The sequence below is a fragment of the Hydra viridissima genome, unplaced genomic scaffold (assembly GCF_058129835.1).
Source record: "Hydra viridissima isolate aposymbiotic clone 2 unplaced genomic scaffold, HvirCarnegie_v1 scaffold_16, whole genome shotgun sequence".
NCBI classification, from domain to species: Eukaryota; Metazoa; Cnidaria; class Hydrozoa; order Anthoathecata; family Hydridae; genus Hydra; species Hydra viridissima.
In genome coordinates, this window is record NW_028324315.1 from 7,151,677 (window position 1) to 7,169,087 (window position 17,411).

The 17,411-nt window shown below is 27.2% G+C and overlaps 2 protein-coding genes across 4 annotated transcripts in view; both read right to left on the bottom strand.

Annotated features, from left to right (window-relative positions):
- LOC149877819 (uncharacterized) overlaps positions 1-17,411 on the bottom strand; it is a 68,189-nt gene that overhangs the window by 3,910 nt on the left and 46,868 nt on the right. The window contains exons 5-8 of the mRNA XM_090073609.1: positions 4,563-4,820; positions 3,519-3,776; positions 1,749-2,006; positions 1,112-1,423 (exon numbers count right to left, since the gene is read on the bottom strand). Of these exons, the coding sequence (XP_089929735.1) occupies positions 1,112-1,423; positions 1,749-2,006; positions 3,519-3,776; positions 4,563-4,820 (1,086 nt within the window). The remainder of the gene's footprint in view (positions 1-1,111; positions 1,424-1,748; positions 2,007-3,518; positions 3,777-4,562; positions 4,821-17,411) is intronic.
- Positions 12,114-17,302, bottom strand: LOC149877820 (E3 ubiquitin-protein ligase PPP1R11-like). 3 transcript variants are annotated; one of them, XM_090073742.1, is made up of 7 exons: positions 17,158-17,302; positions 16,860-16,953; positions 15,286-16,508; positions 14,690-14,853; positions 14,416-14,524; positions 12,866-12,962; positions 12,114-12,501 (listed from the first exon to the last, which is right to left on the bottom strand). In XM_090073742.1, exons 1-3 carry the CDS (start codon positions 17,230-17,232, stop codon positions 16,354-16,356), a joined length of 324 nt encoding a protein of 107 aa, XP_089929868.1. In that variant the 5' UTR covers positions 17,233-17,302; the 3' UTR covers positions 12,114-12,501; positions 12,866-12,962; positions 14,416-14,524; positions 14,690-14,853; positions 15,286-16,353. The 3 variants fall into 3 exon arrangements, with proteins under 3 accessions (XP_089929868.1, XP_089929866.1, XP_089929867.1); XM_090073740.1 differs by lacking the exons at positions 16,860-16,953; positions 17,158-17,302 and having other exon boundaries at positions 15,286-15,517; XM_090073741.1 differs by lacking the exons at positions 12,866-12,962; positions 16,860-16,953; positions 17,158-17,302 and having other exon boundaries at positions 15,286-15,517.

The following is a 17,411-nucleotide window of genomic DNA, read 5'->3' on the forward strand; positions in this document are numbered from 1 at the left end:
AATAGAGCAATTGCGGTATTTTTAAATTTAAATTATCTTAAATGTCAAAAAAAAAAGGACAAAATTAAATGGTAATTCTATGTGGAGATGTAAATATTGAGATAGAATAATTATTTTAGTTCACCATCAAATTTCGTAGCTCTTTTAGAACAAGTGTTGTGCTTCTAAAAAAGAAAGGAACCAAATTTGAAGTGATCATACATGAAAAAGCTGTTATTTGTGCATAAAATGAGTGGAAGTTTTTAAATTACTTTTGTTTTTTTTCTTCATTCCTTATGTCAGAAATATATTAAAAAATTTCTTAATGTTAGCTGTCAGAATACATAGATCTGAGTTTTATGGGATGAACTCTTTTCTGTTATTTTTTACTCAAAATCCTTAAAGATCTCATGCAAGAGCTATCTTAAAATTAAGGTTAACCTAACATTTATTTCATTTCTCTTGAAAAAGTGAAATGCAAAAAAATTGCTTTATACATTTTGCAATTTATCTAATAAATTTATTTTAGTTTAAAACAGATATAATTTGATAGGTTTATCTTTTATTAGGAGCTACTTGATTATATCGCTTTTTCAAGTGTTGACATAAAGATTTCTATCAAGTGGCTGACAAAATAAGTAAAAAGCTTTATTAGCAAGTAAAAAAAACTTTACAAAGAATTCTGATGAATTTAAAACCAAGGGGAGATATTGAGAAGAGAAGGCAAGTTTTATTAACATTAGAGAAAAGTTTGAAGAACTTAAGGCAGAATTGCTGATGTTGGCACCAGTAGTGAATTATTAGAAGAAACAGAGGATCAACCCCACAATATCTTGTGAATACAAATTTCTAGTTAAGTTCTAACTTTAGGGTTATTACATCTATAAATAAATAGACATCATTTATTTTAGTGTTTATTTTAAATTTTAATGGCATTTTCTAAGAAAAAGCCATTAAAATTTAAAATAAACCATTTCAGTTTTGGCAATAATGCAGTGCCAATGTTTTCAAGACAGGTATAAATGCATGCACAGCTGTAAAATTTCTCCAGCTTCTGCAATTTTTTTATGAATAAAAAATGAAAACAACATAACCAGCAATTTTTTCAAAACGTCATTATAAACAACACTACCTTTCATTACAACAGATTCAGCTTTTTTTTCTTCTGTTTCTCCTTCAAAATGGCCATCTTCCTCAAATGCAGATAAAACACTGAATTTTCTCAATGTAACCAGACAATTTTCAATCAACTCTTTAAACTGCAATGGATTAATGTCATTAAGCTTTTCAAGGACTGCTGTCATTTTCATTCGATTGTCATCATTCTCAAGATCAATAACCTGTATAATACAGTTAACTTCATGTAAGCAGGTATAAGTAGCAAATTTCTTCCAGTCTGTAGATGTATGTTCAAGCAATAGCTTTATTATCAATTCAGAACTTTCTAAAAAAATTCAAATGAGTAAAAGGATCAAAAAAATAAAAAAAAAAATTATGAAAAAATGATAATGAAATATAATACTTAAAACTTTGGTAACTTTGTGAAAATTAAAAAACTGTGGGTATTGTCTAAGTTAAAACTTTGTTTAAATTAAAAAACTGTGGGTATTGGCAACTGATAGCTCATTCATTCCAGTTTCAAAATGGGGAAAAAAAAAAAGAAGCATAAAAAGGCTTCTTGTCAAAGACACACCATAATCAAATAAATTAAGTATTTCATGAATAATACTGAAGAAAAGCTAAAATAAACTTAATTAACAGATTCTCACCAACTAAACCCAGTCTGAATAAAACATCATATCTACTTGCAGCATTGAGAAAATTTGCAATCAATTTTTTATATGCTAAAGGTTCGCTTTCATAAAGCCTTTTAAGGAATGCATCCATTTTTAATTTATCATTGCTGTAACCCTGGTCAATCTGTTCTACAATACTGTCAATATCATGTAAGCAAGTGTAATTTGCCAATCTCTTCCAGTCAGGTGACATAGTTTCAACCAGTATATCACAAACTGTTTCAAAATTCCCTAAAAAGAAAGAGAGCTTTTTAATAATTCAACCTGCTGCATTACCATTATGTCTACCATTATGCAAAAATAAATATTTCTTTTTTAACAGTCTATGATGCTATGAAAAGATTAAATAAAATAAATAATTTTTGAATTTACAAAGATTTCTAAAGCAATATATTTTCATAGCTATTTTATGAAAATTAATCTCTTAATTCTTCTGTTCATCTCTGAGAAACTTTTTATTTTGTTTGGAATTTTAAATATTGAGTATTAAAAGGACATGCAAATTATGCAACACTTTCTTCATTTTAAAAAGAAAAATTATATATCAATATTCTGACAAAGAAGTGTTTTGTTTTTCAAGACAAATACAAGTTGCAGAAAAGACTTCCAGCACAATTCAAAAATATTTCAAGATGATCTTTACATTTTTGAACAATTACATACTGTCATAAAAGGAAAAACGTAGCTCACTAGAAAATAGGAATTTTTCTTAATACTTTGAATTCATTTTGATTTAAACTTGCAGGAAGTTCTTTATTCTTCCCAAACAAGTCAAGATGGTGACAACATTTAATGAATATTTCATTCCAAGTATTTACTCCTTGGCACAGAAAGTTCATTTATTGCAAGTTCTACAAATCCTATTTTCCTTTTAACCTCGTGAATCAATTTAATACATTACTAAAGCTTTTAGCACTTTGAACTACTTTTTAAATGAGTTAGCAACTACAGAATTAAAAGGTTTGTCTTACAGTGAATAATTAACATGTGAGAGAAAGATTACTGCCCGTTTAAAACTTAAAACATAAGAACATAAATAAAAATTTATAAGAAAATTTTCTTTTACTTTTTAAATGAGTTAGCAACTACAGAATTAAAAGGTTTGTCTTACAGTGAATAATTAACATGTGAGAGAAAGACTACTGTCTGTTTCAAACTTAAGACCATAAAAATAAATTTTCAAAAATATTTTTACACTTCATGGAATATTTATTCAAACTTTAAATTTACTTTAAATTAAACATCATTTAAGTTTAACATCAAGAAATCTGTTAAATACAAACCCTTTCCAAGAGTTAGTTTTTTTTATTTTTTTGATGAAATTTGCAGTACTGCAAAACAGTAAATTTGCAGTTTCTTGATTCTATTGAACTTAAACTTTTTAAACCTTAGTCAATTTTAAACTTTTTAACCCATAGTCAAACAAAAACCACATTCAATTCCACAAATATAATACATGTATGTATTTGATAACATTCTTTACAAAAATTTTAATTATACTTGTTTAATTCATTATATTAATTTATATCATATATACATTTATTGTCATTTTAATAGTTTTATATAAATGTTAAAGGTTATGAGACTTAATAACATAAAAGTAAATTAATTAAAAAGTAATTAAACTGGAAATTAGAACAATCAAACTTTTTAATATCATTCCAATAAAAATTGAATCAAACACAAAATTTTTAAAAACAGCAAACCTTAACAAACATAAGAAACACAATATAACACCCTTACTATCTAATGCAACACCAAATAAAATATCGAATTTTCCTATGCTATTCAAACAATTTCCAATAATCTTTTTGTATTGCAATGGTTCTATTTCAAAGATCTTCTTAAGCAATGATGCCATTTTTGCTTTATCATCCTCATAATCCTGCTCAATTTGTTCAACAATAGCATCAATGTCATTTAGACAGGTTCCACGAGCTAATCTTTTCCAATCAGCAGAAACATCTTCAATCAAAATCTTCTGAATTTTTTCAAAATTTTCTAAATTAAGATAAACAACCAAAAAATAGATTAAACCCAGACAAACCATCTTTGATTTTAAAACAAAATTTCATCTTGTTGATAATGTTATGAAGAGTGAATTAAAGTAAGTTTAGATTTAAGAATTAATTTGATGATTTTAAATTGAACACACATTTAAGGTTTGAATTGAAGAAGAGGTTCTTACTGATAATCAAGTCAGTTATGCCAAGTAACATAATTTTTTTGAAAATAATATCTGCTAGTTCAAGCATCAAACAAATGACCAGTTTTATCTTTGAGTGAACAAAAACCTCTAATCCATCTAAGTAATATGTACAGGTCAACAAGTAATGAGGCACTGGATTAACAGAAGTGCTTTTATTCTATTACAATACCAGCAAATCAAGCTCTATGGAATCAGCACTTTGTCAAATGGTTTTGTAAATTTTATTTCATGCAAATAAACTATGCAATAAAAATTTCCTATTAATGGCCACACTTCTCTCATGAGCTCACACTTCAACATCATTCAGAAAGTCATCTTCTGTAAAGAAAACACTGGTATAATACTTTCAAAAGCAAATATAATCTAATTGTTTTCCTGCTTAACTGTTAAGTTAGCTATGTGTGAATTTTTGATGCATTCTTTAGTTTTCTAACAACAGGGAATAAAAAACTAATGAAATTCAACATAAAATTAAAAAACTTAACTGCCATAGCTTTTAAACAAGTTTGCTGAACATTTAAAATGACTAGACTATGTTTTATAATTATTTTTATTCTAAGAGAAAATTAGGCTCTTACCGTACAGTGCAACATCCCACAAAATGTCATACCTTCCCAAGGTATAAAGAGAATTAGCAATCACTTCATTATAGTTCGATTGATTAATTGTAAAAAGCTTCTGCAAGAATAACTCCAATTTAAACTGATCATTGTCATTTTCTTTATCAATTTGTTCTACAACGTTGTAAAATCCACTTATTAAAGTAATATGAGCAAACCTCTTCCAACCAGGTGATACTTGTTCAACCAAAATATTTTTAACTTTTTCATTAGAATCTAAATTTGAGATAAAAACCATAAAAAGAAATATATTTCACTTTTCAGGGTATTGCAACAAAATTAGCACAAACTCTTATGCTCACTTTATTCCAAAAACCATGGTAATGCTGTTATTGTGCAATTCACCCAAAAAAATTTGTTATGTATCACATTAGTTATGGAATGCTATATGTTTTTTTATAGTTTTTGATACTTCTTTTATATCCAACATCATGATTATGTTTTCATAACTGTACAAACTTTGTTGCAACACCATTTAAAATCAATCTAATGAAAAAACCTCTGTAAAAAAAATTAGATCAAAAAATGTGAAATATTAGAGCAGGCTTCAATACCAGTTTTGAGAAATTGCTTCTTATATAGTAATTGTAGCTGAAATAAAAAAATTCTAAGATATATAAAAAGATATGATGTTTGTACTATTTACATAAATACTCTTATATACATAGATGAGTCATGCAGATGAACATTAAGGAAAAAAGATAAGTTATCAATAATATGGTATTTAATGGAAATAAGTTCATGAGCTAAGAATTTCCTTTTTTTGTGCTCTAAATCTGCTTTCAAATTACTCATGTCAGGAGGATAAGTAAGCATCAATTACAGCAAACCCCTTAATCACTTTTTGCATTTCTTTTCTCTCCTGTTCATGCCAAAATGTTTTTGCCTCTTAGAAAAAATACAACTTTGATTTGCACAAAACTGCAAGAAAATTGCAAGAAAACTGCAAGAAAACTGCAGCTTTTTTGAAAGATATTCCTTCCAAGTGTACTCCAAACAAATTGCTAGCATAGAGCGGCATAGATTGTCACTCAAAGATCATTTTAGAACATTTTCTGATCTATCATGTAGTTATATTGATCCTATATGTGAAGTTTCAGGACTTTTTAATCATAACTTTGTTCTTTCTAAAGATTTTTAATCATAACTTTGTTCTTTCTAACCATTTGTTCACAGATGGTGGTCTCAATCAGCAAAGATTGTGATGGGAAACCATGGAAACATTCACAGAAGCTTTGTCAACAAGTGGCTGTGTCTATGAATACAAGATTCTTTCATAAACTTAAACCTGATCAGAAGTTCCAAGATCCTGCACAATAATGAGTGAATACACTGGGATTTATGATGGTAATTATAATAAATTAATTTTTTTTTTTACACTCTTTTTTTTTTTTTTTTTGCTTAAAGAAAAAAACTTTACACTAAAATATCCAGGAATTAAAAATTAAAGATTGATTCCATCTTATTAAAGGATAAGTAAAGTAATAGGAAAAAAAGAAGAATTTTATTATTCATGCGAAATCTTTAAATTTAGATTAATCCCGAAAATATTTTAATCATGTTTTTCACAAGCGCACATGAAGCAACATCCGTTAATTAATCAAATAATAAAATTTTCATACCCATTTAGTTTAAAGAGTATGCATTACACAACGTTCCAAAAAATACAGGAATGATAGAACGCATGAAGCATACATTGACATAAAAAATGTTCTTTCATGTTTACTTTTCTAATTTGCTGATATTTTTATGGGCTGATACGAAAGATTATTCCCATCGTAGGTTTATACGCGGTAAACTAAAAACTCAGGCCTAGTAATTGTGTAAACCGTAAGAAATCCTGCAGGCTGATTGGCTCAGAAAAGTCAGGGGAAGGAACTTATAGTCGTCGTTGCAAGCAAACCACTTATGTCAAAAAATTTCGAAATTTATTGAGGCAAATCACTTCAGCCCAAAATTTAAAAAATAGCTTCTAAATTAAAAAAAAAATTGCTTAATTATATTTCAAATATTGTTACACGATAATTGAATTCACAAAGATTTATAGCTGATTAAATGATATTGACAAAATAAACAGTTTTTTGTATGTCCAGTAAAACTTATTTTTTTGGACTTACGAGTTTTGAATGTGACAACGACGATATATAACATACACAGCATTTTTGAAATTAATTCTGAATTGATTATGCCTTTCAATTGTAGTATTACAAATTGTTTTAAGTAAAACTACCAGATGATTTTACTGAAATATCTTCTTTTTTTTTTAATTTGCTAAAATACCAACTCGCATTTTCTCAACTTGATAATAAATTTAAGCTTCATTATATTTTCCCATACTCATCGAACAGATTGCTAAATTGTGTATTTTAACCAATGTTCACGAATAATTGATTCCAAAAAAAAAAAGTTCGCATTTTTTTAACTTGGTAATAAAATTTCTTAATCTTTTTTATTTTTTCATTTCATTCAAACAGTAATTCTCAGTTTCATAAGATTTTGTGGTATAATTTTGAATGACATCAAGCATGTGTAATGCTTCTTGAAAAAAACCTTTTTTTAGTATGAAACACTAGATTCTCTCACTCTGTTGATGGAACGCTTTGCAAATTTTTGGTTTTTTAGTAAGGAACGTGAGGAGAAAACGGTTATAGAAATGCTTCCTAACATCAACGTGTTCTTTTACGTCTTTCAACAGTAATTTTTAAATATTTTCCATGCTATTTTTCTACGCTTTTGATGATATTTACATGCTGTGTCTTTTTTTGCATTTCAAACCTGTCATTATAATTGTCGAAACGATCAAGATACGAATAACTAATAAGCAATTTCGAGTAATTTGTCAAAAAACATGTTTTTTTTATTTAAAAAATTTTCGTTTATATTCAGCTATTTTGAAATGTGAATTAATTGCTTTAAAATGTGTTGGCCAGTCGCAATACAATGAATGGTTTAAAATTTCTATTGATTGCTCATGAAGGCTTTTTATTTTTTCTAAAACTAAGTTGATGGATGTCACTGCAGACTTCGTTCCCACTTCGGTGAGAATACCTTCCTTGGGTAATTCCATTGGGATTGAAAAAGATTTAAATAGTTATGCAAGGAAATGTTGTAGTTGCTGTTTACATAGAGAATAGCTTGAGACGAGTGGATGATATTGAAGCACTTCGGCAATTTCTTATAGCTTTTTCTCGTCATTTGTTTGAATACTTTCTTCTTTGAAAAGAAACGTATCTTTAAGTGAGAAAGGACGAATTTGCACTTGACGAACGCTGGCAGATTACGTTGTGATATTACAAATTAATAAAGTTTTTTTAAAATAATTTTGTATTTTTTTAAAAATAATTTTGTATTTTTTTTAAAATAATTTTGTATTTTTTTTAAAATAATTTTGTATTTTTGTAACAATTACTTCAATATCGAATGCATGGATAACCATGTAAACCATTTACGCTTAGGTGGCAATGGTTAGTTACGGATATTTGTAATTTGCGTATTGCTAAGTCCACCCACGCTATATTTTCAAAGTACTTGTTGTAACTTGCTGCATATTTTCTAGTGAGCAAGGTTTTTCCTATTCCATACATTCCAGTTAAAACCTTTTGCATATTTTCGAAAACGTATTTATGAATTTAAAGCGGCTCACCGTCTCGTGAAAAGAATGTTTTTATCGGTCGTGGAATTCTTTTGAAAGCTGAATATCTTGATGTTAATTATAAAAAAAAAATGCTTGTAACTTTTTATATCGCATTATTTCTTTCTTATTAATTCATAACTAACCTGTTTATATTTTTGACTTCACAAGACTTTGGAAACTTCCATTTTATAAAATTTCTAAATTTTATTTTTGATTTTGTTACAGTAAAGTAATCCAAGTTATAAAAATAAAAGCTAACAATGTAATTAACGTTAAATTTTTCAATTTGGATACCGTAACGATTAAATTTAGAAATTCGAAGTAAAAGCTAATCGTTCGAATTCGTAATCGAATATCTTCCGGAATTAGAGTAAAAAAAAGAGTTTTTAAAATAAGAATCTTACGAAGTTCAGAAAATATACTTTGTTCGATTTTAGTAACCAAAGGCTTCTTTTATATCTCGCCATGTTTTTGATGAATTATTTCTTTGTCATTGGTTTAGAAGTTGCATATTTTGTTCTCTGGTTGTTTCAATTTCTTCTATTGTGTTTTATAAATTGCTTATTCATCAATCTAGACATAACGAGCATACATGTTTTTTTTTTATAAGCATAACGCTTATAAGCATATAGAGGCTCAGATTTGGAAAAAAAATAAGCATATGTAAGCATATTCCTGAGCCTCGATAAACTATTTTAAAAATTTAAATTTTATTTAATTAAAAACTTTAAATATATATATTTCTAAATTTAAACCAACAAAAACAACAAAAATCGAAGTTTATATTTTGCAATGCAACGACTTTATGAAGTAATGAAGTCATTGTGTTGCAAAACCTAAACCTCAATACTTAAACATAAAAACATAAAGTTTAAGAGTCGCTCTGAAGTGTTTTATTTCTCTCTTTTTTTTCTTTCTCTCTCACTTTTAATGTGTAGTTTATTTAACATCATATTTAAAATGTTTATTTTATTTCTAAGTTCTATCTTTGATTTAATTGATAACATTTGTATATAGTATGTATGTTTTATTTTTTATTATTATACTATAACATTAATTCAGCTACATTAAAACCAAGGCAAATACAGAGCTTAAGTCAATTTTTTACTTTTCTTATACCCATTAACCTTTAGTAACGCGCACACTTTAAAAAAGTATTGAAATAAGCATATTTTATTAGAAATATGCTTAAGCTTAAGCATATTTTTGAGCCTCTTTTAACTTTTTGCTTAAGCATACCCGAGCCTGTTTAAAAAATTTCATATGCTTATAAAAAAAAAAACATGTATATTTTTAAATGACAACTGGTCTCCTTGCGTCGTAAATAAAACTTCTGGACTTTTTTCAAATAACAGAATAGGTTTTTACTTTAAAAATTGAATTTTCATTACAAACTGAAAGTTTATTAAAATCATCAAACTTTTTACTCATGACAATTTGATCTTTAATAGCCATCCTGAGAATAAGAAAATCGTTTAAAATATTAATGCAGCTGCCGTTGTTTGGTAAAATTAAGTTAAATAAACTCAAAGTATTTTGGTGGAAAACAAATATAGTTTTATCCCTCGTTTTAAATAAACTAATCTCAGGGTAAATTAGTTTTTATATAAAAAGCAAATAGAGTTGTGATTGGTTGGTTTTATAATAATTTTTATATAAAAGCAATTTAATTTTTTTTTTTTTTTTTATATATATATATTATCTTCAGGCCACTTCTTGATTTGTCTTTTGTATGTTTTGGCATTTAAATGTCTAGATTTTTAATTCTTCCCTCATTTTAAAATCAGTTTTCATAAAAAAAACAACAACATGAGGTTACTTAATTTGAACAATTTTAATCTTTATGATAAATTAAACTCGATCAAAGTTCGGTGAGAATAGCAATATATAAATCGAGTTAAAAATACTAAGTTTTGAGCAGGAGTCGAATTGAAATAAACTTTTGTAACGAAACGAATGGTGTTTTGAACTTACTTAATGAAACCTTGTGATTTAATTATTCAAAAAAAAAAGGGTATTTTTCTATTTTTTAAGGCCGCTAAAATGCCGGAGCAATCAGTATTTTTTCAATACTTCTAAAACTTTAGCAGACGCAACTAAAGATTTGCTTGGTGTAATAAATATGAAAAACTATTTTAAATGTTTCTGTTACTTTAAATGTGTTTATTTAAAACGAAAAAAAAAAGGTCAACAAGAAATCTGCATCAATAATATACATTTACTAAATGTCTAACTCATGCTGCCTTTGTGAAGTAATTTTTTTTTTTGCAGCAATTTTGTTTTCCCAGCAAAAAACTACCGAGTGATGAAAAAACTACGGAGTGATGAAAAAAGTAGCTAACTGATATTTTTGTCAGTTGACTGCAAAATGCAATCTTTGACCTTGATTTTGAGAGAAATATTGTAAATGGATGAGCTGAATGCTGTGGAAGACTTTTGGAGTTCGAATATGAAGAAAATTACAATAAGATACTGAGCCTGCGAGGTGCAATCTGAGCTAAATAATCAAGCTGAAAATTCGGTCTTCAACGACGCACACAAAGACGTCATCAAGATTGTGAAATCTGTTTCTAGATATTTTTAGAAAATCGCCTGTTTATTAAATGTAAATTTCAAAAAGTTGGTGAAACTCTGTTTTTGATTTTGTAAAATATTTTGTTATCATAGATTAAAGTAACATTATACGTTACTTTAAAATCACCTAAAAAATCACCTAAAGGAAAAAGAGACAGCATGTGGCCTGTTGCTGAAGTATCTTTTTTTTTTGTTCCTGTTGTAAAACAAGATTTATAAAAGACAATGGTATATGGTTTTCATTAAAAAATCAAAGTCTTTGTGAGAGATGAGTAATGGTTACTAAGCGTATACAGTTTACACCCAATAAATTTACTCTGCAGCAAACATTTTAAAACAGATTATTTGAAAAGTGAATGGAGAAGAAAAAAGGTGATGAAAAAACACATTGTACCTTCTATATCTGATTTTGTTGCATTCTTTAAAATGAAAAGCAACTGCAAATAGACTTTCCTGAGAATGATGCCCTAAACCTTGTAAGAAAAAATCTGTCTAGATTTTCTTAAGCTTGTTAACTAATATGAAAGCTTAGAAACAAAAAATCGTCTAAAAGAGAATAAAAATAGTAAAAATTTAATCAGATTATCATTTGCAATTATTTTGAAAAAATTAATTTTTTCATTTACAAAATTTACTAAAAGAGTTCTTCGATTACAAACCGGACCACGTTTCTCATTTGTTGAATTATCAGTTAAAAATATCTAAAGTAATAAGCAATCTTACGTAGAGATAAAATTCAACTTTGGTTTATTTTTATATTGATGTCTTTATATTATGTTTTTTACTTTAAAATTCTTTTTATTTTAAAAGCCTTTTTTTATAAGATTGAACGAAAGGGCATTGGGATGGATACTTCAATCATTATATCTTTTTATTCTAATATTATACCAACTAAAAAAATGTTGCCGACACATCAAATGCTACTTGTATATAATTGATAGATAAATAAAGATTTAATAATAGATTTTTAGAAAGAAGGGATCCGTTGAAAAAAACTTTTATTCTTAATAATTTAATCAATTTATTACTTTTTATATTTACGAAACTAAGCTTTTTATGAATTGGAATGTAAAGTAATTGAATTTTAATGAACTATATTGGTATTTGAATAAAATTTTGGGAAACTGAGTCTTTAACCGAGTGAACCTTTCTCGGCTTTTTTTTTTGGGTTCCTTATTTTATAAGACATGTAATGTTATATCAAGTTGTAGCAAAAAATATTGTTTTTACGTTTAGTTAATTCATTAAAAACAAGACTATTGATTGAAAATGAAATAAGAAAAAGAATCATAAAGGAAACATATTCTAATCTAATCTTTTCTTTGCAGTTTGTAGTCATGAATTAAAAACAAAGAACATTAGCTGGGTAAAATCTAAAAAGTTACTTTGAATTCTTTTCGCCCTAAGAACTCAAAATGTCAGCAATGGAGCAGCTTCTTTGATTAAGTATTTTTTTATTGTTATAACGTCAGAAAGCATTGAAAAGATCAAAAAACATTATATGGGACTTCAACGTCTGTAAATGAGAAAAGAAAGTGCATATCCAAACAACATGTTATGGTATGGTATTACTTAAATACATCAGTCCATCTTTCACTGATCAATCTTTGTCGCCAATTCCTTTTTTCCGATGACATTTGCTTACATTTGCCAAGATAATCTCCACCAGGTTATCCTTTTTTTTAATTTCTAAAAGAAAAAATAAAGGAATGCTGAGAACAAATAACCTTGAATTAAAAAATCTTATTCATTCAATGCCAGATATGATTATTGAAACAATAAAAAAAGGTGAACCAATTGAAAAAAAACGGTGAACCAAAAATTGTCAAAAAAAAAAACTAACACTGGTCTTAAAATGTTGTTGTTTAAAAATAAAAAATTTCAAATGAAATCTGTTACTTTTTTATATACTAAAAGATTTTAGGATTTCAATTTATTTCATGTGTATTTTTAATTTAGTACATTCTTACTTTGCCATCATTTTATGAATTGTTGCAATTAATAAGTGAAACTGATGCGGTCTTAAAATTTTGTCGGGGAGTTTATATCATACCTCCTAATCCATTTCCTCCATACCAAGACGTCAACATTAGCAGTAGCCCCTCCTTCTCTTTGGTTATATTACATGTAAACGATTCTGAAGTTTCTCTCTTATGAAAAAGAAAAAAGAAAAATGTCATAAAAGTACGTTTTGACTTGTAAAAAACCAACCAAATCCTAATATAAACGTTGGTGAAGAATTTTATGCGATAGATTTGGCTGTATAACTTAACATTAATGAAATAACGACAACAACTTTATTTACACCAAGTTGGAAGCTCAGAGTGTTAGAGGATCTAATGCATCATAATGATCTAATGTCTTCAGCAATGGTTTGTTCTTTCGTCTAAGTTAGAAAAAGATTTAATTGCGGAAAGAGGAGCTAAAGTAAAATTAGACCAACATTTATTTTCTAGTGCTTGTCCATCATAGGACAAAAACTATTACTTTTTGTTATTTGAAAAATTTTGTGGAAACCAGTGCTATGTTTAAAGATATTTTTTTCTAATCAGAGGTCAGTTTATTACCTCCTCACCATGTTTTTGGGCGTTGAGAAAAAGTGATAAGCATGAGAGGAACCATTTTTTTGTCTTCTGGAATATTATAGTATTTTTCTAGAGCATGGGACAGTACAAAAACATGGTTTGGTGTTGTAAAGGTAACCAGAAATTGACTGAGCAGATTCTAAAAAAAAAAATATTAATTCCACTGAGAGATTATCACAAAAAAATATATAAATCTTAATCTCAAGATAATATTTATGTGCAAAACGCGTATTCTGCAGAATCGGAGTTATTTCTTCATTAAACAAAAGGACATTTTTCAAAAATAGCTGAGGCAATATCAGAACCATTAAAATACAAATTCAAAAAGGAAACGATAGCAGACACGAAAAAGTTAATGGATTTCTTTGAGGTACCAGAAGATGCAAAGGATTCATCCTAATGATCTTATTGTTGAAGGAGTAATGTTGGATGAATAAAAATGAACTGATTGTTTACTTAACAAAAGAATTCTGCTAAATTTGTTTTGGGTTCTAAAATCTTAATCAATTCAAACAGACTTTCGTCCCAAACATTAAGAGGTCAGAATTATGACGACTTTGCCGAAGGGTGAAGGGGTATGAGTAAATCAATTCAGACTGTAGAGGTAGAGGGGAAGGTGTAATTTTGATTTAAGACCGTGATGTGAAATTCAATAACTTATTATATCTTAGACAACTTTAAATGCTTAAAAAACTTTAACAAAAACGTAATAAACTACTGCATATAAAAAATAAATTTAATTATATATATATATATATATATATATATATATATATATATATATATATATATATATATATATATATATATATATATAAATTTATACATATATATATATACATATATATAAAAAATATTATATATATATATATTGAATTGTATGTTTTTTTAAATAAATCAATTATTTTTACAATTTAATTAGGTCGCGTATTTACAGTAGGCCATGGCTAGATTAAAAACATAAAAAAATATCTTAAAAAGTTTATAAAGAAAAAAGTTTAATATTTTTATTATATACCATTATATTTTATAATTTCGAAATAAAGACACGCGACTGCCAAAGTCAAGAGAAAGACTGTTCGAAGATTTGTAGAATTGTCGTGGTTCGGATTGCAATGAATCTTGGACTAAAACAAAAAACGTTTAGCGGTTTTCGTTTTTTTTAAAGCGTAATAAAGATGATAATAATAACAATAATAACTTCACAAACAATTTGTTATTTTTAAACATTAGAAAAAGAATTTATTCTAACTTCTCATAGCCATTGCGAATAGTAAACTTAACTTGCTTACCATTCGTTGAGGAGATGGATAGTTGTGCCGGTTGGTTTCTCCAGTGCATACAACTATGTCCCATGATGCTTTTCCATTGCTCAAAACCTACATTTAAGCTGCTGTATCTCCATTTATCATACAAAGTTCGCTCGTTCATTAAAACGTTGTAAGCCTGCATCAACCTCAAGAAAGCAAAAAAAAAAAAAATTATTGAACGATGATATTTTTGTTCCATGAAGTGAATTTGAAATATTTTTAACTTTTTCGCAATTGTAAACTAAATTAAGAGTAAAATTATTTTGATATGTTGCCGTAAATGTTAAAAGTGACCCTAGAGATAAGCCCACCATATAAAAATTATATTATTTATATATATAATAGAGACAAATGAGTAACACTATCAACTCAAATAATTTGTTGCTCTATTTAAATAAAACGAGGACCGTATAGGGAGAACTAATATAAATTTTTCATTTCTTTCACAATAAACATTCCTTGTCAATCTTTGAAAAAAAACCAGGCTATTATCTAATATGAATTCTACCGTGACGTAGCTAAGACATGCTGTACCAAAAGAACGTATAATCAGAAAATAATACATAAAAATTAACTACTTGTTATACTGCAAACTTGCACTTTCATCTCCTGGCTTTTTATCAGGATGGCACTGTAGAATTCGTGCATGGAACTCGGCCTTAATTTGATCTTCGGAACATGTTTCGTGACATCCAAGAATTGAGTAGAAACTTTCTTCCTTTTTAGGTGAGAATTCGTCGTTCATAGTTTAACAATTTCTACATTTTCTTGCTGAAAGCAATCAAACAAGAGTACAAGTTAAAAATACACATGATGCATTCATTAAATTTGTGTTCTATGTAACACAAAATATTGTACATGGTGTTTTGTGCCATTCAAAAATGGCTGAAGTGGTCTAATTTAATGGTAGTGTTCGAAAGAAGCTTTTTTTTTCCAAAATAAATTTTTGAATTCTAATCTTAATAAAAAAAAAAAAAAACTTCTAAAATACTTTTTTGTTTTTTTTCATAAACCATTCATCAACTTTCAAAAAAAATAAATAAATAAAAAAGGGCAAAAAGGGCAAAAAGGGCAAAAAGGGCAAAAAGGGAAAAGGAAAAAAGCACTTTTCATTAAAAGTAGATTTAAAACAAACCTTTGGCTACTTTTTCTAATACTTCTTATAACGCATTAACAATGATGATTAACTTTTTTTTAAGTATTAAATGATAATTTCTAAAATCCTTTAAGTTAAAAAACACTGAATAATTGACCAGAGGGTTTTTGGGAAGACCACTTTGGATTTAGTAATTGTCAAAAGTGAAATATCTTTACAAGTAAATCATCACAAATGGAGGGCACTATTTCTATAGACTACATAGTAAATGTGCGTAAATTTGAAACTTGTCAACCACAAATATATGATCAATCACTAATGTGTTCACTTTATTTATTGTTTTATTCATTATCAGTTTTTTTTTTTTAATAATAATAATAAAATCACCTCTATGTAAATTAATAATAATTCAACATAAATGTAAAAACACGACTTTTTGAAAATGGTTTATGAATAACACATATTTATTTACAAACATAATACAATAAGGGTAATTCTACAAATGGTTGCTTCCGGGAAATTCAAATTGGTCAACTGTTTTTAGTGGTAATTAGCTACAAGCCCCACAGTTGTCGTGGTTTTCATGCTTTTTCTTGGAATGCTTGTGATAACTCTTTGGTGCTTTACACGAATCGTCACCTGAATTCTCAGAGTCTTCATCTGATGACTCTCCAAACAATTTAGGCTTCTTGTAAATACAACAACCTTAAATAATAGAAGATTTTTTTTATTTAAAAGACCAACAGGTCAACAGATTTTCTAAATTTAAAAAAGCATCAGGAGACAACTAATTTATAATATATAATTCCCATTGTGATTGCACATTATATATTTCAAATATATTATATGTCATGTAAATATATATCCATATAGTATATATATTATGTATAATTTTGTCATGAATATTCAAGGACAAAAAGTACTGTTTCATGTCAATAAGAAATCTATATAATTTCTACAGAACCTTTTCTCATGCAATTTTAGGAGTATTTGTAACTTTATCAAGAACATCTGTTGCAAAGTTGTACGTTAAAAATATTTGAACTTAATACTTACACTTTGATGATTTCTTCCCCATTCCTTCATTATCAACAGTTCCTTCTTTCCATTGAATTTTCTTGTCATTCTTTGGAGAGTTCAGCCTTAGTCTCTATAAGTAAAAAATAGTAGCCTATTACTTTTTGAATAAAGCTTATGCACTATTTAATTTAATTATAACTAATTAGATTTTATTACTTTTATTTGAAATGTATTATAATAATTAATCAAACCAATAAACGTTACACATAAGCTCAAATAGATAAACAAGTATGAGACAAACATTCAAATGAAAAACTTGATATATGCTTTTTACCAAAACAGGTGTTTTGACTTCTTCAACTGTATTGGATATAGTACCCGCAGTAGTTTGAGACAATGAAGTAGCCATATACTTATTATTTATTTACATATCTTAAAATATTAAAAGTTAAGAAAACATTTGATAACTAAATTTCGCATACTTTAAAAAAAGGATTATGGGTAATTGAAACAATCAAATCATCCATTTTAATGAGTTGGCTTTTGTTAGACAAAAAAAACTTTTTTTTCTTTCAAAATTTTAGTTTT